The 24158-nt window shown below is 41.1% G+C and overlaps 1 protein-coding gene across 1 annotated transcript in view; it reads right to left on the bottom strand.

Moving 5' to 3' along the window:
- Positions 1-24158, bottom strand: part of LRRC63 (leucine rich repeat containing 63) — a 113180-nt gene that overhangs the window by 6348 nt on the left and 82674 nt on the right. Inside the window, exons 7-8 of the mRNA XM_036298927.1 lie at positions 22756-22839; positions 5193-5432 (exon numbers count right to left, since the gene is read on the bottom strand). Coding sequence (XP_036154820.1) covers positions 5193-5432; positions 22756-22839 — 324 coding nt within the window. The remainder of the gene's footprint in view (positions 1-5192; positions 5433-22755; positions 22840-24158) is intronic.

The following is a 24158-nucleotide window of genomic DNA, read 5'->3' as shown; positions in this document are numbered from 1 at the left end:
TTCTTTCTTTCTTTCTTTCTTTCTTTCTTCTTTCTTTTTTGTCTCTATGTCATTTATTTCCACTCTGATCTTTATTATTTTCTTCCTTCTGCTCACTCTGGGCTTTTCATGTTGCTCTCTTTTTAATTTTTTTAAGTTGTAGAGTTAGATAATTTATTATCAGTTTTTCTTATTCTTTGAGGTAGGCTTGCAATGCTGTGAACTTCCCTCTCAGAACATAGATTTTGGATTGTTGTGTTTTCATTGTGATTTGTTTCCAGAATGTTTTTTTATTTCTTCTTCAATCTCTTTGGTAACCCAATCGTTATTTAATAACGTGCTATTTAGCCTCAAAGTGTTTGAATTTTTTATTGTTTTTATTGTAGTTGACTTCTAATAATTTGCCATTGTGATCTGAAAAGATGCTTGATATGATTTCAATCCTCTTGAATTTGAAGAGACTTTGCCTGTGACCCAATATGTGGTCTATTTTTGAAAATGTCCCATGTGCATTTTTTGGGGTGAAATGTTCTGAAGATGTAGATTAAGTCCCATCTGATCTAGTGAGTCATTTAGAATTGCTGTTTCTTTGCTGATTTTTTGTCTAGAGGATTTATCCAGTGATGTCAATGGGGTACTAAGATCTCCTACTATAATTGTATTGCTGTCGATCGCTCCCTTGTTATCTTCCCAAAATTTTTTTTATGTATTTGGGTGCTCCTGCATTAGGTGCATATATATTTACCAGAGTTATATCCTCTTGTTGTATTGATCCCTTTAGTATTATGAAGTGGCCTTCCTTATCTCTTGTTATGGCCTTTACTTTGAGGTCTATTTTGTCAGATATAAATATTGCTACCCCAGCTTTTTTTTTTTCATTTTTATTTGCCTGGAAAATATTTTTCCATCCCTTCATTTTCAGTCTGTGTGAATCCCTTGTTCTGAGGTGGGTATCTTTTTTTTTTTTTTTTTTTAAATATATTTTATTGATTTTCCACAGAGAGGAAGGGAGAGAGATAGAGAGTTAGAAACATCGATGAGAGAGAAACATCGACCAGCTGCCTCCTGCACATCCCCTACTGGGGACGTGCCCACAACCCAGGTACATGCCCCTGACCGGAATCGAACCTGGGACCCTTCAGTCCGCAGGCCGACGCTCTATCCACTGAGCCAAACCGGTTTCGGCTGAGGTGGGTATCTTGTAGACAGCAGATATATGGTTCATGTTTTCTTATCCATTCAGCCACTCTATGTCTTTTGGTTGGAGCATTTAGTCCATTTACATTTTATGATATTATTGATAGGTACTTATTTGTAGCCATTTTTATTCTTTATGCCTGTGTTCTTTCTTCCATTTCTATTTCTTCTTTTCTGTCAGTGCACTTGCAGCATGGTCCTGTGGCCCCTGGCTGGGCACACTGACTTGCTCTATATCACCCTGGCAGTGCTCTCCTGTGGCCTCAATGAGACGACGTGTGCTAGTTTGCTCTGGGTAGCCCCTGCAGGACTGTCTCAGGGGCTAGGGAGAAGTGGTGTGGGTTTTTCTGGGTTGCACAGTCAGAGCTCCCTGTGGCCTAAGTGTGGCTCGTGCTGGGTTACTCCAGGTTGCCTTGGCAGCAAGACTCTGGGCTCAGGGTGAATTGGGTGTGGGTTGCTCTAGGTTTCACAGTCCTCACTTTCTTGTAGCCTGGAGTGAGAGGAGCACTGGTTGCTCCAACTCACCTCTGCTCACTGTGGAGCTGGGGCGGGTTGCCCTAGGTTGCTCAGTCTGTGCTCTCCTGTTGCCCTGAGTGAGGTGCAGATTGGGTTGCTCCAGATGGCCCTTGCAGGACTGTCCTGGGGGCCGGTGTGGAGCGGGCAGGTTGCTCTGCGTTTCCCCTCCAAGACCAGGGTAAAAGTGGGTGTGAGTAGCTTTGGGTCACCCCAGCAGGGCTCTCCAGGGGGCCGGGGTAGAGTGTGTACCAGTTGCTCTGGGTTGTATAGGTTGCTCTGGGTTGCACAGTGCCCACTCTCCTGTGACCCAGAGTGGGGTATGCTCTGGGTTGCCACAGCAGCAGGTCCCAGGGATGAGGCAGGAGAGGGCACCAGGTGGCTCCAGGTCAGGCTAGCAGCACAGTTCTGGGGTCTGCGGTGGGGATGGGGCACAGGATTCCCCCTGGCTTGCACTCACTGCAGGGTCTTAGAGCCAGATCCTAGGACACTGGGTCTCTGCGGGCTGGTGAGGAACCCTGGTGTGGGAGCTCACTCTGGTGGTGAGTGCTCCCTACAGATGTCTGGGAGCCTGTCAGGAGGTACTGTGCCACTCACTGCTGGGGCACAGTGGTGGTTTCTCATGAATATGACTGGGAAACGGCATTTTCCTCTGCTCTTCTTTATTAAAAACTAGTAGCCCGGTGCACAAAATTCATGCACATTAAAAGGGAATTAATTAAAGGAAATATTTTAATATTGCTATTTGCCCTTTCTCTATAATAGAAGTGTCAGAGATGAAAGAAAATTAGTAAAATGTATATGAAAATCTTCCTCCTGTCAGAGTCTGGGGTGCACCGTGGGACACAAAGTCAAGTCCCCACCCACCCTGAGCACCTCAAAATTGCACAAGTCCCAGACCCAGCCAGCTCCACCCCCATTGGGTGAGATCCAGACCCAGCTGGCCTCACCCTTGTCAACCCCCACCAGACGGGGGGTGAAGCCTTAGGTCCCCTGGCCCAGTGTCAGGAGGGGGACACAGTCTCAGATCCCCCAGCCCAGCACCAGGGCAGGCAGCACAGCCTGAGGTCCCCTGTCAAGCCCTGCTGGGCAGGGGACATGGTGTGAGATCTCCTGTCAAGTCCCGTAGGGCAGGGGGCACAGCCTCAGGTCCCCCGGCCCAGTGCCAGGAAGAGGGCACAGCCTCAGGTCCCTCAGCACCAGGGTGGGGGGCGTGGTGTGAGGTCCCCCAGCCTGGGGCAGGGGAAGCAGCCTGAAGTACCCTGGCCCAGCACTAGGGCAGGGGGAACATCTTGAGGTCCTCTGTCAAGCCCTGCCAGGTGGGGGGCACTGCCTGAGGTTCCCCAGCCTGGTGCCGGGGCGGGGGCTGCTGCCTGAGGTCCCCTGCCCTGGCCCAGCGCCACACAGCCTCAGATCCCTGCTGATTGCTCATTAAGGCTTTTTATGGGAACTTGGTCTCTGCTGTGGGCGTAGCCATCTTGTGTTACGGAAACCCCCGCCTCTGCTGTGGGCGCCATCATTTTGTGATGATGTGATGGTCAATTTGCATATTTCCTATTTATTAGATAGGATTGTCTCCTCAGCTGTATCTAATTTGTTAATTCAGGGTGGATATTATCTGATTTAGTTGCTTTTCTGGCCTGGCCCTAGGAAGAGGTGCACGACACTGCTGCCTATTCGACCGCCATTTTCCATTCTCCAAGCCTTTGTTTTAAAGTCATTTTGTCTGATATATATGTATTACTACCCCAGGTTTTGTTTGTTTTTTTCATTTTCATGGCATATTTTTTTCATTCCTTTACTTTCAGACTGTGTGTGCTTTTTGACCTGAAATGCATTTCTTATAGACAGCAAATATATATGTCTTATTGTCTCATCTATTCAGCTATCCTATGTTTTTTGACTGGAGCATTTAATCTAATTTCATTTAAAATGATTATAGATAGATACATATTTATTACTATTTTATTATACATATTTATGTTTCTCACCAATACATCAAGTTAATATCAACCATTATACTTTTTAGTTTCCAGAATTTTATTTCATTTAAAATTTCTTTTTCATATTTGTCTTGTCATATTTAATGGTCTTTTATTCCTTAAGCATTTTTGAAATTATGTTTTATTTTTTAAACACTTAAATAGCTATTTTATATCCTGTAAACAATCCTAATATGTTACATCTTAAGTGATTTACAGTATAGCTGTTGAATGTTTTTGCTGACTTTTACTCTTGGTGGCTTATTTTCTCATATATTTGGAAATTTCTTTAAATTGTAAAATAATACTCATTTAAGCTTAATTTTTTTGAATATTCAAAGTCTAAATTGAGGACATTCTCTCACAAAAATCTGTGGTGAATTCAAATCTCTTGGTCTCATATCTATTTACCACTCACTAGTTAGGTTTTATTTATTTATTTATTTTGTCCTTGGAGATTTTTCTTACTTTCTTAGGTGCATTCAAATCTCATAAGCACTGACATCTCAATGCATAACACTGGAAACTTTGGCTCCAGCTGGCTGGGTGGCTCAGTTGGTTGAAGCATCATCACATACACCAAAAACGGTTGCAGGTTCAATTCCTATTGGGAGCACATTCCTAGGCTGAGAGTTTAATCCCTGTTTGGGGCGCATATGGGAGGCAACCAATTAATTTTTCTCTCTCTCTCTCCCCTAACTCAATAAATATATCCTTGGGTGAAGATTAAAAAATAAAATAAAATTGAACACTTTGGAGTCTTGTTAGTTTTTACTGGTACATTTTTAATCACCTTTTTAAACGTATTCAACAGTTACTAATCTGTTCATGTTTCTGCCTTTTATTGAGTCAATATTGCTAATTTATATACTCCTAAGAAACCATTTCCCTTAGGCATACAACAAATATTTGTTAAATCAATAATATAAGCACTGATGATCAATACTGTGATAAAAATAGTTTTAAACCACCTGAAGGAAATAAGAGATAAGCCTGAGTAGACTGAAAGTGTGTGGCTTAGTCCTGAGATTAGGCAATGATTCTCACACTGGCCATTGATCCTGGAGTAAAAGAAGTTGCTCTATATATGTCTGCTCTATTCTTGGTCTCTAAGAAGTTGGAATACAGTAAAGCATTTCCCTGCATAGTGTACATGGGACTAAAGAGCCTCCTTTTTTGTTTTGAAGAATGCACATTATGTCCTTAGTGATTCATAGAAAAGAGTTATACTACAACTGTATAGATGTTGCCAGTTATACCTTAGCAATCTATATCTCACATTAGATTTAAGTAATAACTTTACTGATAGAAGATGGGCTGAATTCAGACTACATTATTATGCCTGAAGAGCCAGAAGGAGCAATTTAAAGAATTGTGCATATATTTTCATGTGTGGTGTGTGATGTGAGGTGTGTGTGTGTGTGTGTGTTCATAGGAAACCTATTATGTGAGCCTGTAATAAAGAAAATTTTAAATGCTTAAAAGTGCATTTTGGTTAAAAGGGTTTTAGAATTTGCTTACCAGTTTAGTAACATTTGAATTTCATCTGGGATCTCATCATAATATTTATGTAGATTATTTTTTAAAAAGAACAAAGCAGTAAGCTGAGTAAGACGCTGTGGACTATTCAAAGAATTCTCTTTCCAAAGACAAGGAATAGTAAAGGTATTTTCAAAACGGAATTTTTTCAGATGAAGCCTCAAAATTCCAGATGGAAAAGATGTCAGGTCATTCCCATCAACAGTCAATTTTTTAAGTGACCTGCAAATAAAGAAAACCATACATTAAAAGAAATTTATGAGACAACCAAAATGGCAGTATAGGTAAATGCCGCACTCACTGCCTTCCACAACCACATCAAAATTACAACTAAAATACAGAACAACCATCACTTAAAACTACCTGAAATCTGGCTGAATGGAAGTCCTACAATTAGAGAAGTAAAGAAGAAAGCACATTGAGACTGGTATGAGGGTTGGAGGGTGGAATGGGCTGGTCCAACACCAATGTGTGGCATTTTTTTTTTTTTTAATCAGGAGGGATATCATGGCTGTGGAGGCCTCCTGTGAGGAGCAAGAGATACTAGCCCACACCAGACACTAATCCCAGGGTTCCAGAGCTGGGAAGAGAAGTCCCCATAACTTCAGGCTTGTAAAATCCAGTGCAGTGTGGATGAGTGGCATAGAGGTTGCTGGAGTCCCGGGTATTCCTCTTAAAGGGCCGGCACACAGACTTACTTGGACTCCATACCTCTGGGCTCCAGCACTGGAATGGTGGCTTAAAAGGAAACTGGGACATTCTGGGAGGAACTGGATTGCCTGGCATCAGCGTAAGAACTCGGGGGCTGCTTTCTCCCAGAAGAGGTTGCTCACAGGGGTCATTGTCCCTGAGCTGGGATCTCCCCTGTTACAGAGCTGACTGGCAGCTATATATGAGTTTCTATCAGCTTGGCCCACACTGTTTGCTCCACCCTGGTGATTTCCTGAGACTTTTCCCCATTCAATTTGCACCCCCACCCAAGCTGTTTGCGGCAGCTTTTCCATATGAATGGCCCGTCCTGGCTCAGGCTTCAGACTTTGCTAAAATTTCTCAAACAAGCAGCAGCTGGTGTCAAACTTATCAATAATGTGCCCAAGACCTGATACTAGCACCAGCCTGCCTTGCTTCACAGCTGGGCCTTGCCTGGGCACATCTAAACCCAATATAAATATCAGCCATCTGAAGATCCCCCTGTAGCTACTGACAGGTGGACATAGGCAGTGGCTGACTTTGCACCTCCCAGGAGGCCACAGAGCCAGTGCACTCAGTGGACAGCTTCAGACCATATCAGGAAACAACTCTACATACCCACAAATGACACACTCCAGAGGCAGACTCAGTGAGCACCAAAGCCCTACTGAAGCAAGCCCTGCTCCATAGGGTAGCTCCTGGAGGTTAATTTCTCCCAGTGATGCTAATAGCAATCAAAGCTCAACTATGACAAGAACTATGCACCTAGAGTGCCTAGCTCAGGTGATTGGGGAGGCTAAGCTACTGGGCCCTATAGGATACTTACTACACAAGGCCACTCTACCAACTCCAGGAGACATAGCAGTTCTACATAATACATAGAAACAAACACAGGAAAGCACCCAAAAAGCAGAGACAAAGAAAAATGTCAAAATGAAAGAACAGAAGAAGTCTTCAGAAAAAGATCTAAATAAAATGAATGCAATTAAGCTACTAGATACAAAGTTCAAAACAATGGTTATAAGGTTGCTCAAGGATCTTAATGAGAGCTTCAAGGGACTTGGTGAGACTTCCAAGGATCTTAGTGAGAATGTCAAAGACATGAAAAAGGACCAGTTGGAAATTAAGTGTACACTAACTGAAATAAAGAATCATTTACAGGGAATCAACAGTAGAGTAGATGATCCCAAGAATAAAATAATCAATTTGGAATATGAGGAAGCAAAAAACACCCAATCAGAAGATCAAGAAGAAAAATGATTCCAAAAATATAAAGATAGTGGAAGGAGCCTGTGGAACAACTTAAAGCATTATGGGGGTGCCAGAAGGAGGAGAGAGAGAGCAAAGAATTGAAATATATTTGAAGAAATAATACAGAAGCTTCCCTTATCTCAGTGATGGCAAACCTTTTGAGCTTGGCATGCCAGCATTTTGAAAAACCCTAACTTAACTCTGGTGCCGTATCACATATAGAAATTTTTTGATATTCGCAACCATAGTAAAACAAAGACTTATATTTTTGATATTTATTTTATATATTTAAATGCCATTTAACAAAGAAAAATCAACCAAAAAAATGAGTTCGTGTATCACCTCTGACACACGTGTCATAGGTTCGCCATCACTGCCCTATCTGGTGAAAGAAATAAACTTACAAGTTCAGGAAACGCAGAGAATCCCAAACAAGGGGAATCCAAAGAGGCCCACACCAAAACACATCATAATTAAAATGCTAAGAGTTAAAAATAAAGAGAGAATTTTAAAAGGACAGAAGAAAAGCAATTAGTTTCCGCCAAGGGAATGCCCATACAACTGCCAGCTGATTTCTCAACAGAAACTTTGCAGGCCAGAAGGGAGTCGTAAGAAATATTCAAAGTGATGAATAGCAAGGATCCACAATCAAAGCTGTCATTTAGAATTGAAGGTCAGATAAAGAACTTCATAGACAAGGAAAAGCTAAGGAGTTCATCACCAACCAACCAGTATTACATGAAATATTGAAGGGTGTTCTTTAATAGGAGGAAGAAGAACAAGAAGAAGAAGAACAAGCACAAGAAATATCTGAACAATAAAATTGGCAATAAATACATACCAATAATTGAATCTAAAAATAAAAATAAATGAACAAAATAAACTGATGAATAAAATAAAACCAGAGGCATGGAAACATGGAACAGACTGACGAATCTTAGAGGGAAGGGGAAAGGGGGGAACAGGAAGAGATTAACCAAAGATCTTATATGCATACTAGAGGCCCAGTGCATGAAAATTCTTGCACTTGGGGGTGGGGGGAGTCCGTCAGCCCAGCCTGAACCCTCTCGCTGTCCAGGAGGAGCCCTCAGGGGATATCCAACCGGGGAGTGGGCCTAAGCCACAGTCTGGCCTTCCTCTGTGTGAGGTGATCGGTGGGCCGATCAGGGGGTGGCAAGGGAGGCGACCAGCCTGCCCTGCCCCCCCATTGTTCCACCACTGCTGGTGGCTTCCCTCTGTGGGAGGTGACCCCAGTGGGCTGATCTGAAGATAGATGGCCCCGCCCCAAATTGCCCCACTGCCATTGCAGGTGGCCTCCCTCTGCAGACAGCAACTGACCAGGCAGGCGAGCAGGGGATGGCACTGGCCCCCACCTCCCCGCCGCTGGTTGCCACCACATCCCCCCACCCCATCGCTGTCCCCTCCCTCTGCCTACTGGCACATGCCTTGGCTTGCCAGCCCCGCCTCCCCCTACCCGCTCTGCTGACCCATCATTCTGCCATTTGGTCTATTTTCATATTATGCTTTTATTATATTTTATAGGATATGCATTACTTTGGACACAGAAAATAGGGTGGTGAAGGCCTGGGGCAGGGTGGGAACTGGGTAGAGGAGGGTAATGGGGAGAAAAAAGGAGAATATCTGTAATATGCTCAACAGTAAAGATTTTACTAAGGCATTTATGCAATTTATAATACTGAAGCAAAATTCTGTCCCAATGTTCCTGCAAATTAGTATAAAACTTAGCAATGATAGACTACAAGTGTTTAAGTATTTCCTTAGAATCAAGAAAACTAACTTAAACATACAATGGAGTCAAAACAGTATCTTCAATAAATGGTGTTGGGAAAATTGGACAGATACATGCAAAACAATGAAACTAGACCACCAACTTACACCATACACAAAAATAAGCTCAAAATGGATAAAGGATGTAAACTAAGATGGGAAACCATAATACTACAGGAATCCACAGGCAGCAAAATCTCAGACATATGCCGAAGCAATTTCTACACCAATACAGCTCCTAGGTCAATGGAAACTAAAGAGAAAATAAACATCAAAATAATAAGTTTTGCACAACAAAAGGAACCATAACAAATCAACAAGAGAGCCCACTGCATGGGAAAACATATTTGCCAATGTTATCACCAAGAAGGGTTTAAACTCCAACATTTACAGGGAACTCATACAATTTAACAAAAGGAAGATAAACAGCCCAATCAAAAAATGGGTAACATACCTAATAGATACTTTTCAAAAGAAGACATAAGAAAGGCCAAGAGACATATGAAAACATGCTCAAAGTCACTAATCATCTGAGAGATGCAAATCAAAATGATAATGCGGTACCAGCTCACACCTGTCAGAATGACTATCATCAACAAATCAACAAATGACAAGTGCTGGTAAGGATGTGGAGAAAAAGGAACCCTCATGCACTGTTGGTGGGAATGCAGACTTTTGCAGCCACTGTGGAGAACAGTATGGAGTTTCCTCAAAAAACTAAAAATAGAGTTCCCATTTGATCCAGTGATCCCACTGCTAGGAATATATCCCAAGAAAGTAGAAACACCAATCAGAAAGGATATATGCACCCTTATGTTCATAGCAGCACAATTTACCATAGCTAAGATTTGGGAACAGCCTAAGTGCCCATCAGTAGATGAGTGGATTAAAAAACTGTGTTACGTATACACAATGGAATACTACGCTGTGGTAAAAAGGAAGGAATTCTTACCATTTGCAACAGCATGGATGGAATGGAGAGCATTATGCTAAGAGAAATAAGCCAGTTAGAGAAAGGTAAATATCACATGATCTCATTCATTTATGGAATATCATGAACAAGATAAACTGATGAATGAAAACAGATCCAGATCCAAAGACAGAGAAGCATCGATCAGACCATCAAGCCTCAGAGGGAAGGCAGGGGAGGGTGGGGGTGAAAGGGGGGGAGATCAACCAAAGGACTTGTATGCATGCATATAAGCCTAACCAATGGACACAGACAGCAGGGGGGTGAGGGCATGAGTGCGGGGAGTGGTGGGGGGGGGCGATGAGGACACATATGTAATACCTTAATCAATAAAGAAAAAAATTTAAAAAAAGAAAATTAACTTAAAAAGCAACTGAACTAATAAATTATTTTGCTTAAAAGTGCATTTGTGTGAATAGTAGAATTAAGATTGTATGTTAGGTCTTTGCAACATTATCCTATCTAATAAAAGAGAAACATGGTAATTAGCCATACTTCCGCTACCCTTCCCATTGGCTAATCAGGGCAATATGCAAATTAACTGCCAGCCAAGATGGCGGCCGGCAGCCAGGCAGCTTAAACTGAACATGAGGCTTGCTTGCTTCAGTGATGGAGGACTCCAACGTTCCCTGCCTGCTGCTGCCGGCCTCTGAGCTTGCAGTTTGAAACATTGTTACAATATAGAAGCTAAACAAAACCCCAGAAACCTGCTTTCAGCCAGCCAGTATATCAGAGCTGGAGTTGAAACAGTGTTTCGATTATAGAACCCAAACAAACCAGATACCTGCTTTCAGCAGCCGAGGCCTAAGAGCTGGAGCCAAGCCTCAGAGCTAAAGCTGGCCCAGAATTAAAAAAAAAAGAAAAAAAGGAGTGGTTGGGAGCTTTAGTCACCTGCCAGCCTGAAAACAGCCCTCAGCCCCTCACCCAGACTTGCCAGGCACCCCAGTGGGGACCCCCACTCTGAAGGGTGTGTGACCAGCTGCAAACAGCCATCATCCCCTCACCCAGGCTGGCCAGGCACCCCAGTGGGGACCCCCACCCTGATCCAGGACACCCTTCAGGGCAAACCAGCCAGCTGCCAACCGTGCACCAGGCCTCTATCCTATATAGTAAAAGGGTAATATGACTCCCAGCACTGGGATCAGCAGAGCCACGAGGCCTCCCGGCACCGGGATCAGAGTGACAGGGGACAGCGCCCAAACCCCATGATCGCCCTGCAGCTCTGTGTGTGACAGGGGGCGGGGCCACAACCTCCCTATCCGCCCTGCTCTGTTCGTGACAGGGGAAGGCACCCCAACCCCCTGATCAGCCCTGCTCTGTCCCTGATAGCGGGGAGCTCCCCAACCCCCTGATCGCCTTGCGGCTCTGTGTGTGACAGGGTGCGGCGCCCCAACCCCCTGATTGGCCCTGCTCTGTGTGTGACAGGGTGCAGCGCCCCAACCCCCCCCACCCCCCACGGGCCCTGCTCTGTGTGTGACGGGGTAGAGCCATAACCTCCCCATTGGCCCTGCCCTGAGTGTGACAGTGGCGGCGCCCAAACCCCCTGATCGGCCCTGCTCTGTGGGTGATAGAGGGCGGCGCCCCAAGCCCCTCCCCCCACGGGCCCTGCTCTGTGTGTGAAGGGGTAGAGCCATAACCTCCCCATCTGCCCTGCCCTGAGTGTGACAGGGTGCGGCGCCCCAACCCCCTGATCCACCCTGCTATGTGTGTGACAGGGGGCGATGCCCCAACTCCCCTATCGGCCCTACTCTGTGAGTGACGGGGGGAGATCCCCAACCCTCTGGTGGGTCCTGCTCTATGCGTGACAGGGGGGAGCTCCCCAACCCCGTGATCGACCCTGCTCTGTGCTTGACAGGGTACGGAGCCCCAACCCCCCTGATGGGCACTGCTCTGTAGGTGACAGGGGGCAGTGCCCCAACACCCTGATTAGCCCTGCTCTGTGCGTGACAGAGGGTGGCGCTGCAACCTCCCCATCGACCCTGCCTTGAGTGTGACGGGGGAAGCGCCCCAACCCCCCAATCGGTCCTACCCTGAGCGTGACTGAGGGTGGCATCGCAACCTCCTGATCCTCCCTGCTCTCTGCATGACAGGGGCGGCCCCCCAACTCCCCAATCAGCCCTGATCTGAGCCCGACCAGGGGCTGAACCTAGGGATTGGGCCTGCCCTCTGCCACCCGGGAGCAGGCCTAAGCCAGCAGGTCGTTATCTCCCGAGGGGTCCCAGACTGTGAGAGGGCACAGGCCGGGCTGAGGGACCCCCTCTCCCCTCCGAGTGCACAAATTTTTGTGCACCGGACCTCTAGTTTCTTATATAAAAAATAATAATCTCAAATGTAGCAATATGAATGAATGTTATACTAGATAAAATGTAATATATAAGGTATAGGATAATTATACAAAGAAAGAATTTATTTTCACAGAAAAATTGAACACCAACACATTTTTTTCATTTAAACACAATCTAAACTGTGAAATTAACACTATCAAAGTGTATTATGTGCTATGTTGTATTTTGACTTTTCATTACCCCTTGATTGAATGTCAATTGCTTCTAGTAACCTTTCTTCCTTTATTCAAAGAGAACCAACACTTCTATTTTCCTCATATTTTAAACACTTGTGTCTTAATCATGTTTTCTACATCACTTGTCTCCTTTCTAACTAGTGCTGGGAATAGTCAGAAAAGTATCTCTTCATGAGGAATATATAAAAATCAAATCAAAAGCTGGCCCAGTAGAGAAATATGGCTGCCAATGGGAAGGCAGACTGCAAGACAGTGTGAGAGTGAGAGAACAAAAGTAGAGTGTGTGGATGTACAGAGAGTGTAAATCTGTGGGTGAACGATAGCTATACTCCAGGGGACTGTTGGAGACTGCCAGATCAGGCTCCCCTAACCAGGCAGCCTACACTGCTCCTGAAATCTGTCCTGGAGCAGCTGGTTCTGCCTCGGAGACTGCGCCATCTTGAGTGGCTGTTATTGGAAGCGTATACATCCAGAGACCCTGCAACCACGCCACCCAGGAACCAGCTAATAACCCAGGAACACCGGATCTCAAGCAGCGTGAATACGTGGACTCAGAAGACCCCTGCTCCTCCTCACGGAAAGGTCAGATTTCACCTAGATAAAGGAGAGAGAGAACTACATAACGAGACACCCGGAGAAGAGAGATCATGGGGAGACAAAGAAGGAGTCCACATATGAAAGAAAAACAGGCATCACCAGAAAGGAAGTAAACAAAATGGAAGCAAGCAACCTGTCAGAGAAATATTTCAGAGAAATGGTCATAAGGTGGATGAAAAAAAATGGAAGACAAATTCAACAATATGTGTAAGAATCAAGAGGAAATGAAAAGTGACATCACTGCTATAAAGAACTCCATAGAAAGCATCAACAGTAGACTAGAAGAAGCAGAGGACCGCATCAGTGAGATAGAAGACAAGGTAGGAAAAAATACCCAAGCAGAGCAGCTTCTAGAAAAGAAAATTAAAAAGCAGGAGGAGAGCCTAAGAGAACTTTGGGACAACACGAAATGAAACAACATACGCATAATATGGGTGCCAGAAGAAGAGGAAACTGAGCAAGGAATAGAAAACCTGTTTGAAAAAATAATGACTGAAAACTTCCCTGATATAGGGAAGAAAAAATTCACATAAATCCAAGATGCTCACAGAGTCCCAAACAAAATGAACCCCAAAAGACCTATGCCAAGGCACATTATAATTAAATTTGCAAACACCAACGACAAAGTAAGAATCTTAAAAGCAGCCAAAGAGAGACAGAAAGTTACCTACAAAGGATACCCCATCAGACTAGCGACTGATTTCTCAACAGAAACACATCAGGCAAGAAGGGAATGGAATGAAATATAAAAAAATCATGCAAAGGAAGGGCCTGAATCCCAAAACACTGTACCCAGCAAGGCTATCAATCAAAATTGAGGGTGAAATCAGGAGCTTCTCAGACAAAAAGGACTACGGGGGTTTATTACCACCAAACCAGCAATGCAAGAAATGCTAAAGGGTCTTATGTAAAAAGAAAAAAATAGGAAATGAAGAAGGAACACAGGGGTAAAGAATAAAAATGGTGACAAACAAGTATCTATCAATAATAACTTTAAATGTAAGTGGGTTAAATGCCCCAATCAAAAGACTTAGGTTAACTGAGTTGATAAGAAAACATGACCCATATATCTGCTGTCTACAGGAAACCCACCTCAGAAAAAAAGACACACACAGACTGCTGGTGAAGGGCTGGAAAAAGGATTTTCAGGCAAATGGAAATGAAAAAAAAAAAGCTGGGGTAGCAATACTTATATCTGACAATTAGATCTCAAAGTGAAGGACATAAAAAGAGATAAGGAAGGCCACTTCATAATACTGAAGGGAGCAATCCAACAAGAAGAAATAACTCTGGTAAACACATATGCATGCAATATAGGAGCACCCAAATACATAAAAAAAAAAACTTCTGGAGGATATCAAGGGAGAGACTGACAGCAATACAATCATAGTAGGGGACTTTAATACTCCACTATCACCATTGGACAAATCCTCTAAACAAAAAATCAGCAAAGAAACATCAATCCTAAATGACTCACTAGATCAGATGGAATTAATTGGCATCTTCAGAACATTTCAACCCAAAGCCACAGAATATACATTCTTCTCAAATGCACATGGGTCATTTTAAAAGATAGACCATATATTGGGTCACAGGCAAAGTCTTTTTAAATTCAAGAAGATAGAAATCATATCAAGCATCTTCTCAGATCACAATGGCATAAAACTGGAAATTAACTACAATAAAAACAAACCAAAAATATCAAACACATGGAGAATAAATAGCGTGCTATTAAACAATGACTGGGTTACCAGAGAGATCAAAGAAGAAATAAAAACATCATTGCAACAAATGACAATGAAAACGCAACAATCCAAAATCTATGGGACACAATGAAAGAAGTCTTGAGAGGGAAGTTCATAGCTCTACAAGCCTACTGCAAAAAACAAGAAACGATTATAATAAATTACCTAACCCTACATATCAAAGAGTTAGAAAGAGAGCAACAAGAAAAGCCCAGTGTAAGCAGAAGGAAGGAATTAATAAAGATCAGAGACAAGATAAACGACATAGAGACCAAAAAAAACAAAAAACAAAACAAAACAATCCAAAAGATCAACAAAGACAAGAGCAGGTCCTTTGAAAAGACAAACAAGATTGATGAACCTCTAGCCAGGCTCATCAAGAAGCAAAGGGAGAGGACCAAAATAAACCAAATCAGAAATGATAGAGGAGAAATAACAACAGACCCCACAGAAATACAAAGGATTGTTAAAAAATACTATGAACAACTCTATTCCAACAAACTGGACAACCTGGAGGAAATGGACATATTCCTAGAAAAATACAACCTTCCAAAACTCAATCAGGAAGAATCTAAAAACCTGAATAGGTCAATAACTATGGAAGAAATTGAAGCAGTCATAAAAAAGCTTCCAGCAAATAAAAAAGCCCGGGTCCAGACGGCTTCACAGGGGAGTTTTTACCAAACATTCAAGGAAGAACTAAAATCTATCCTCCTCAGACTATTCCAAAAAAATGCAAGAGTAAGGAACACTTCCAAACTCATTCTATGAAGCCAGCATCACCCTAATACCAAAACCAGATAAAGACAACACAATGAAAGAGAATTGCAGGCCAATATCCCTCATGAACATAGATGCCAAAATCCTCAACAAAATCCTAGCAAATCAGATCCAGCAGTACATCATAAAGATCATACACCACGACCAAGTAGGATTTATCCCAGGGATGCAAGGATGGTACAATATCCGCAAATCAATAAACGTGATACATCACATAAACAAACTGAGAGATAAAAAACACATAGTCATATCAATTGATGCAGGAAAAGCATTTGACAAAATCCAACACCCATTTTTGATAAAAACTCTCAGCAAGGTGGGAATAGAAGGATCATACCTCAACATAATAAAAGCCATATATGACAAACCCACAGCCAACATCATACTCAATGGACAAAAACTAACACCATTTCCCCTAAGAACAGGAACAAGACAGGGATGCCCACTCTCACCACTCCTGTTCAGCATAGTACTGGAAGTATTAGCCATTGCAATTAGACAAGAAGAAGAAATAAAAGGCATCCAAATTGGAAAAGAAGAAGTAAAACTGTCCTTATTTGCAGATGACATGATATTATACTTAAAAAACCCTAAAGACTCCATCAAAAAACTATTAGACTTAATAAAAGAATTCGGCAATGTAGCAGGATACAAAATTAACGCTAAGAAATCTATGGCATTTCTATACACCAATAGTGAATGTGCAGAAAAAGAGACTATAAAAGCAATCCCATTTACCATCGCACCAAAAAAATTAAGCTACCTAGGAATAAACTTAACTAAAGAGGTAAAAGACCTCTACTCAGAAAACTACAGAACGTTGAAAAAAGAGATAGAGGAAGGCATAAAGAGATGGAAGAACATACCATGTTCTTGGATTGGTAGAATCAACATCATTAAAATGTCCATACTGCCCAAAGCAATCTATAAATTCAACGCACTTCCCATTAAAATACCAATGGCATATTTCACAGACCTAGAACGAACTCTCCAAAAATTCATCTGGAATAAAAAAAGACCCTGAATAGCTCCAGCGATCCTGAGAAAGAACAAAGTAGGTGGGATCTCAATACCAGATATCAAGCTGTATTACAAAGCCACTGTTCTCAAAACTGCCTGGTACTGGCACAAGAACAGACATATAGATCAATGGAATAGAATAGAGAGCCCAGAAATTGACCCGAACCAATATGCTCAATTAATATTTGACAAAGGAGGCAAGAGCATACAATGGAGTCAAGACAGTCTCTTCAATTAATGGTGTTGGGAAAATTGGACAGATACATGCAAAGCAATGAAACTAGACCACCAACTTATACCATACACAAAATAAACTCAAAATGGATAAAAGTCTTAAATGTAAGAGGAGAAACCATAAAAAATCCTAGAGGAATCCAAAGGCAACAAAATCTCAGACATATGCCAAAGCAATTTCTTCACCGATACAGCTCCTAGGGCATTGGAAACTAAAGAGAAAATAAACAAATGGGACTACATCAAAATAAAAAGCTTCTGCACAGCAAAAGAAACCATCAACAAAACAACAAGAAAGCCCACTGCATGGGAGAACATATTTGCCAATGTTATCATAAGGGTTTAATCTCCAACATTTACAGGGAACTCATGCAACTTAACAAAAGGAAGATAAGCAATCCAATCAAAAAAATGGGCAACAGACCTAAATAGACACTTTTCAAAAGAGGACATTCAGAAAGCCAAGAGACATATGAAAACATGCTCAAAGTCACTAATCACCCGAGAGATGCAAATCAAAACAAAAATGAGGTACCATCTCACACCTGTCAGAATGGCTATCATCAACAAATCCACAAATGACAAGTGCTGGAGCGGATGTGGAGAAAAAGGAACACTTGTGCACTGCTGGTGGGAATGCAGACTGGTGCTGCCACTATGGAAGACAGTATGGAGTTTGCTCGAAATATTAAAAATGGACCTCCCAATTGAACCAGTGGTTCCACTTCTAGGAATATATCCCAAGAAACCAGAAACACCAATCAGGAAGGATATATGCATCCCAATGTTCATAGCAGCACAATTTACCATAGCTAAGATTTGGAAACAGCCTAAGTGCCCATCAGTAGATGAATGGATTAGAAAACTGTGGTACATCTACATGATGGAATACTATGCTGCTGTAAAAAGGAAGGAATTCTTACCATTTGCAACAGCATGGATGGAATTGGAGAGCATTATGCTAAGTGAAATAAGCCAGTCAATGAAAGAAAAATACCACATGACCTCACTCATTTATGGATAATAAAGACCATTATAAACTAATGAACAAACATAGACACAGAGGCAGAGCAGCATCAAACAGACTGTCAAACTAGAGCAGGAAGGCCGGGGAGGGTTGGGGAGAGGACGGTAAGAGATCAACCAAAGGACTTGTATGCATGCATATAAGCATAACCAATGGAAACAAGACACTGGGGTGGGGGGGGGCGGGTAGTGGAGGCCGGGGGAAGGTCAAGGGGGAAAAAAGGAGACATATGTACTACTCTTTGTAATATTTTAAGCAATAAAACAAAATTAAAAAAAAAAGCTGGCCCAACTTGTCAAATGTATTAGGAGGGAAGATATTGATATAACCAACTAGCTATAGATTTTAAATAAAAAGACTAGGTAATAAACAGTCTTTAAATAAAGATTAGGGGGTGGTGGTGGCTATAGATTCTCATTTGCAGTCTAGTTTCACATCTCTTATACACACAATTTAAGTTCTTTAATTATGATTCCTGCTGATAATGGTCAAAGAAAGTATTTAAGACAATGAGGCTAAGAAGAGGGTACCTCAGCTAGCTTTGTCCCTCCATCACAGTTGACTACTATGCTTCTCACAGTCTAGAAAGGGTGAGCCAGACCCTAGCTCCGCTTTGGTCCCCAAGGAGAGAGCTGGAATAGTCACATTTTTCTCTAAAGCAAACACAACCTAGGGGCCAGAAGCAGAGAGCCCTCTAGACAATCGGAATAAGTGTGGTGCACTCTAGGGAAATTCCACTGAGAGTCCCCAGAACCTCCATTGGTGAGGCTGCTCTGCCTGAGTTGATTTATCTTAGAGGTCCCACCAATATGGGTGCACCCTTCCTCTCAAAGAGTTCTGGGGATGCTCAGTAGGCTAACTAGTTTTTAAGGCTAAATAGTATTTAAAGAGCTCCATGTTGAGATAATGTTTGCATCCCACATCTTGGGTAGCAGAGAAATCTCCTCCAGCTACACCACTAACACTCTTGATGCTCTGAATGGTACTCTGAGACTGCTATTAGACCTGAGCAGAAGAAAGGGCAGCCAGAAGAGAAAAAGGAACAAAACATACAAAACCATTTTCCTAAGGCAAGAACTTCTTTAGTTATTTCTCTGTGGAGACAGAAAAGAAGTTGGAGCAGGAGAAACAATTAGATTCAAATAGAGCGTATGTGCGCGCACGCGTGCGCGCACACATACACACACACACACACAGACAGGCATTCTTGAACCAAAATACATGATTTGTAAAACTGAAAAAATTAAGTGGATGAACTGAAGAATAACATGGTATTGGTAGAGATCTGAGTTAGAGGTAAAAACAAAATAGAATAACTGAAATAAGTAGAAGAAATAACTGAAATAGAGCAAGAGCATTTTTAAAAATAATAATGATAAACAATGTAGGTGTCATGGAAGACAGATCCAGGATACCTGCTGTCAGGGCCAGCTTGACAAGTTTGAGCCGGGCTGAAGCAGGGAGGTGGGAATTGAGAAAAGAAAGAAAGACAGGAAAGCGGGATCGGGAGGACCCCAGTTCTCGAAGAACTGAAGCGAGTTTATTAGCTATACAATCCTATTTATACACAACACACTGAACAGGAGGTCTGTCAAGAGGAATGTATTCTTTGCTCCTCTTAATCTCTAAGGGAGAGACACAGCAGAAGGACAAGTTCTCAGTACAGCATATCTCAGTAAATAGTTACAAACTTCTTGGTAAGCTATGAAAGGCTGTTCTCATTCTACAAATGTTGCTTTCATTCCACTGATAACCGCCATCCAAACAAGTCTGGGAAAACTGTGTGGGTAAGGGTTCCAGCCTTGCTAGCCCCTTCAGGTGCAAGGACCTTGCCAGCTTACATCTGGCCCCCAACAACCTACCATGTAAGTAATAGATGTTTCAGGAAGAGGAAATAAAACAGATGGAGTAGGAGAGGCAATAATGAAACATTTCTTAATTTTAAAAAAAGTTTGATATATTTTTTATTGTTGATAGTATAACAGATAAATGCCTTCTTGAACTGGCTGGTTAGACGAGTTCACTGAATTCCAATAAAAACAGACGTGATATCATGATTTATAAGAAACATATATTTGGACACTCAGATGACCAAAATATATTTCTCATATATATTTGTTCTGAATCCACAGTTTCTGGCCCACAGCTCCCCAAACGCTTGGAATTTCCTGAGCAATTAGGAGCAATGGGAACATCTGTTATTTTTGGTCTCCTAAGTTTTTGAAATTGCTTCAGAACCATAAAAATAAAATGGGTGTCTTGCTATTCACAACAAGCCCCTTTCTACCACAGCTAGGTTTATGTTAATGAGGTGACTGCTGGAAAGCACCTGTGAATGTGCATGATGCCAGCACAACCAACCATTACTAGAGGGGTGGACCCCTCATTTCTGGAGAGCAGAGAAGGGTTGGAGGTTCATGCCTATGTAGTGGAGCCTCCATAAAAACCCTAAAGGAGGGGATTCAGAGAGCTTCCAGGTGGGGGAACCAGAACACTTCACTGTACAACTCTTCTGAGCCCCAAACTTCATGAGGACAGAAGCTATTTTGTCCAGGATCTCATCCTATGTATCTTTTCATCTGGCTGTTCATTTGTATTTTTAAATATATATCCTTTGTAATAAATTGGTAATCTAGAGGGTAAATAGGTTTCCTGAGTTCTGTGAGCTGCTCTAGCAAATTAATTACACCTGAGAAAGGCTTGTGGGAACCTCTGATTTACAACCGAGACAGGCATCTGAAGTGGGGCAGTCTTGTGGGACTGAGCCTACAACCAGTGGGATCTAATGCTGTCTCCAGGGAGATAGTGTCAGAATTGAGTTGAATTGTAATACATCCAGCTAGTGTCCAAGAATTGCTTGTTGGTGTGCCCCCTACCAGAGTGAAATTGGATGCAGGAAACTTTTAAACAGATTATAAAAAAAGACATACTGTTAAGCATAATCTGACAAAATTTCTGAAGATCAAGGATAATGAGAAAACCATAGTCTTTCCAGACAAAAATAAGAACCACATAAAGAGAAAAAGAAATTAAACTGGCAGCAGATACCTCATGTGCAACTCTGGAAGCTATAGGACAATGATGGTGAACCTATGACACGCGTGTCAGAGGTGACACGCGAACTCATTTTTTTGGTTGATTTTTCTTTGTTAAATGGCATTTAAATATATAAAATAAATTCAAAAATATAAGTCTTTGTTTTACTATGGTTGAAAATATCAAAAAATTTCTATATGTGACACGGCACCAGAGTTAAGTTAGAGTTTTTCAAAATGCTGGCACGCCGAGCTCAAAAGATTTGCCATTACTGCTATAGGAGGACGTGAGGATGGAAACTGCTTGTGAAAGGGCTGTAATGTGAGATTGCCCACCAATGAGAGACATTGCTTTATTTGTTAAGCTTGTGAGATCTAAGTGATAAATAAATATTATTTGAGTAAAAAGACATAATGAAAGGAAAAATACTAACGAGAATCTGAAATAAAAGTTCCTGAACTGTCTCAGCAAAATCTATAATTAGATAAGGGGTAAGTGCAGTGAGAAGGAACTCAGGAAAGCAGGAAAACAAAAGTATTCTAAAGGTCTTAACTATTGGTGGAACACAGCAGTGAGGAGACAGCTTCAATTCCCCTAATAAATACAAATAAATTAAATAATTGGTATGAATATTAGAAAAGTAGAGACAAATTATGTAATTTTGTTGAAGTTAAGATTATGCTTCTTGTAAACCAAAGAAAATCTAGTAAAACTCAACCAGAACTAATAAAATAATTTGGTTACATAAAATGATTTTAAATTAATGTAAAGAAGCACAAGTTTTTTTCTCTTCTGTACTGGCAATAGTGAGCTAGGAAAAAACTAGGGAAAATACTACATACTCAGTAGCAACACAATTATAAAATACTTAGAAAGGTTAGTAAGAAAGACAAAGGACTTGTGTGAAGTGAATAATAGATTCTTATGAAGAATATGAAATAAAACCTGAACAAGTAAAAAAATACTATGTTTTAGGACAAAAATATTTATTATCATCAGAAATGAGAATTCTTCAAAATTTATATGTAAACTCAGGGGAATTCCAATTAAAATCCCAGTGTTGTGTTTATGTGTTTTGGGTGAGGAGGGGCTTGGAATTATATAAAATATTTTAAAGATCATGATCTAAAGAAAATAGTTAAGAGACTATTATTGAAATCTAATCTCCCTAATAGCTATTAAAAATATCCTAAAATCATAATCAAAATAGTATGGTACTGACCTAGAAGGATATAGATAAACTTCAGAGACTTTTAAAAGATTAATGTGAGAAAGAATTGGAGCTTAGCATTAAAATTACATTGTGTATTATTAGCATTTTGTGTATATCTATCTCCTTACAAAAATAAAATAAAATAAAGCTGTTAAGAACTACAGGAGCACACGTGAAAAAATAGACAGGAGTAGCTTGTCATTCTATTAGTGGACATCAGTACTGTTCTTTAAATAATTATTGGAAACGTTATGTCCTAAAAACACAGAGTGCCAATCATTCAAATTACCTTTTGGTAAATTTTATGCTTCACATTTAAAAATATATATTTTTGTATTGCTTTCATAGAGGAAGGGAGAGAGAGAAGAGAGAGAGAGAGAGAGAGAGAGAGAGAGAGAGAGAGAGAGAGAGATCAATGATGAGAAAGAATCATCTATTGGCTGCCTCCTGCATGTCCGCTACTGGGAATTGAGCCCCAAAACTGGCATGACCCTGACTGGGAATCGAACCATGACCTCCTGGTTCATAGGTTGAGTCTAAACCACTGAGCAACACCGGCCAGGCTGCTTTACATATATTTGATGGTTATTAAATAAATGAATGAACTGAATTTTCTCCATCATCACTCTTCAGGAGAATATGATTTTTTGTGTACTTATTACTTCCAAAATACCTGAGTTTCTGGATTTCATTTGGAATAGAAGCAATACTATTGTAGGAAATATCAAGTTCCTCAAGGTAGGGCAAATTAAATAACCTTAAATAGAAAGAGAAAATAAATTGTAAAAATGATTATCTATTTGTCATGACAAAGCATAAATAAGAATTAAAGACATAGGCAGCAGCGGTTCTCAACCTGTGGGTCACGAACAATGAAAATACATCCTACATATCAGATATTTATATTATGATTCATAACAGTAGCAAAATTACAGTTATGAAGTAGCAATGGAAATAATTTCATGGTTGGGGGTCACCACAACATGAGGAACTATATTAGAGGGTCGCGGCATTAGGAAGGTTGAGAACCACTGGTAGAGGGACACTAATATTTTTCTAAGATCTTGAAATTTATATAGACTTTTTCACATTATACTAGTAGATGATTTAAATTATAATAAGATTTCCTAAAACTTATTCATCTATCCATTAAGTCTGGTTTGAAATGTTTGGAATAGATAAAGTCCCATTTAGAAAAAATCACTTGAGAAATTCCTAACAACATTTAGGTATATTTTTTTCTTGTTTGCTGTATTTATTTACTAGAGCTGAAATTAAAAAAATAGAAATTTTTTCTCTCACAGTTCATGAGGCTAGAAGTTAGAAATCAAGTTGCTGGAAGGGCTGGTTTCTTCTGGAGGCTCTAAAGAAGTAACTGCCCCTTGCTACCAGCAATTGTTGGTGTTCCTTGGTTTACGACAGCATAACTCCAATCTATGCCTTTGTCTGCATATTTTCTTCTTGTTATGATGCAATTTATTTGATTTTGAACCCACCCTAAATCAGTAACCTCATATTAACTTAGCTAATTACATCTGTAGATTTCTATTTCCTAAGGTCACGATGGGGTTCTGCATTAACATGAAACTTTGAGAGACACTATTCAACCCAGTGCAGTTGCATTACGATTTGCCTAGTGAAATACCTTTGGTCTTCCTTTCCATTAAGCTAAGCATTACTAAAAAGAAGAACCAAAAAACACAAAGACTGTAACACAGAGAACCTTGTACCATAAGGTTTGGGAATGGCAGTTGGTTCTTCAAGACTGAAATTGAAGTGCTAAGTACAGCATTTATCAAAATCCCTAGTAAATATAGCTTTGTATATGCTGTTCTCAAATACCTTCCTGTTTTCCACATAAATAAAAGATGAAAAATTACTTGCATAAACATTAATTAAAGCAATATGAGGACAATATTTCATTAACTTCCTATTATCTTAGTGTATCATGTAATGGTCCACATGATCTGGCCACAGACTACTTATCCCACTCCACCACATTCACCTATGATCCAGCCTTATCCAGTATTTGCTAAAATTCCCTGAATTAGCCAATTCTTACATATTTCCAAATAT

The sequence above is a fragment of the Myotis myotis genome, unplaced genomic scaffold (assembly GCF_014108235.1).
Source record: "Myotis myotis isolate mMyoMyo1 unplaced genomic scaffold, mMyoMyo1.p scaffold_m19_p_3, whole genome shotgun sequence".
Classification (NCBI taxonomy): domain Eukaryota; kingdom Metazoa; phylum Chordata; class Mammalia; order Chiroptera; family Vespertilionidae; genus Myotis; species Myotis myotis.
This window is presented reverse-complemented; position numbering and strand designations above follow the sequence as displayed.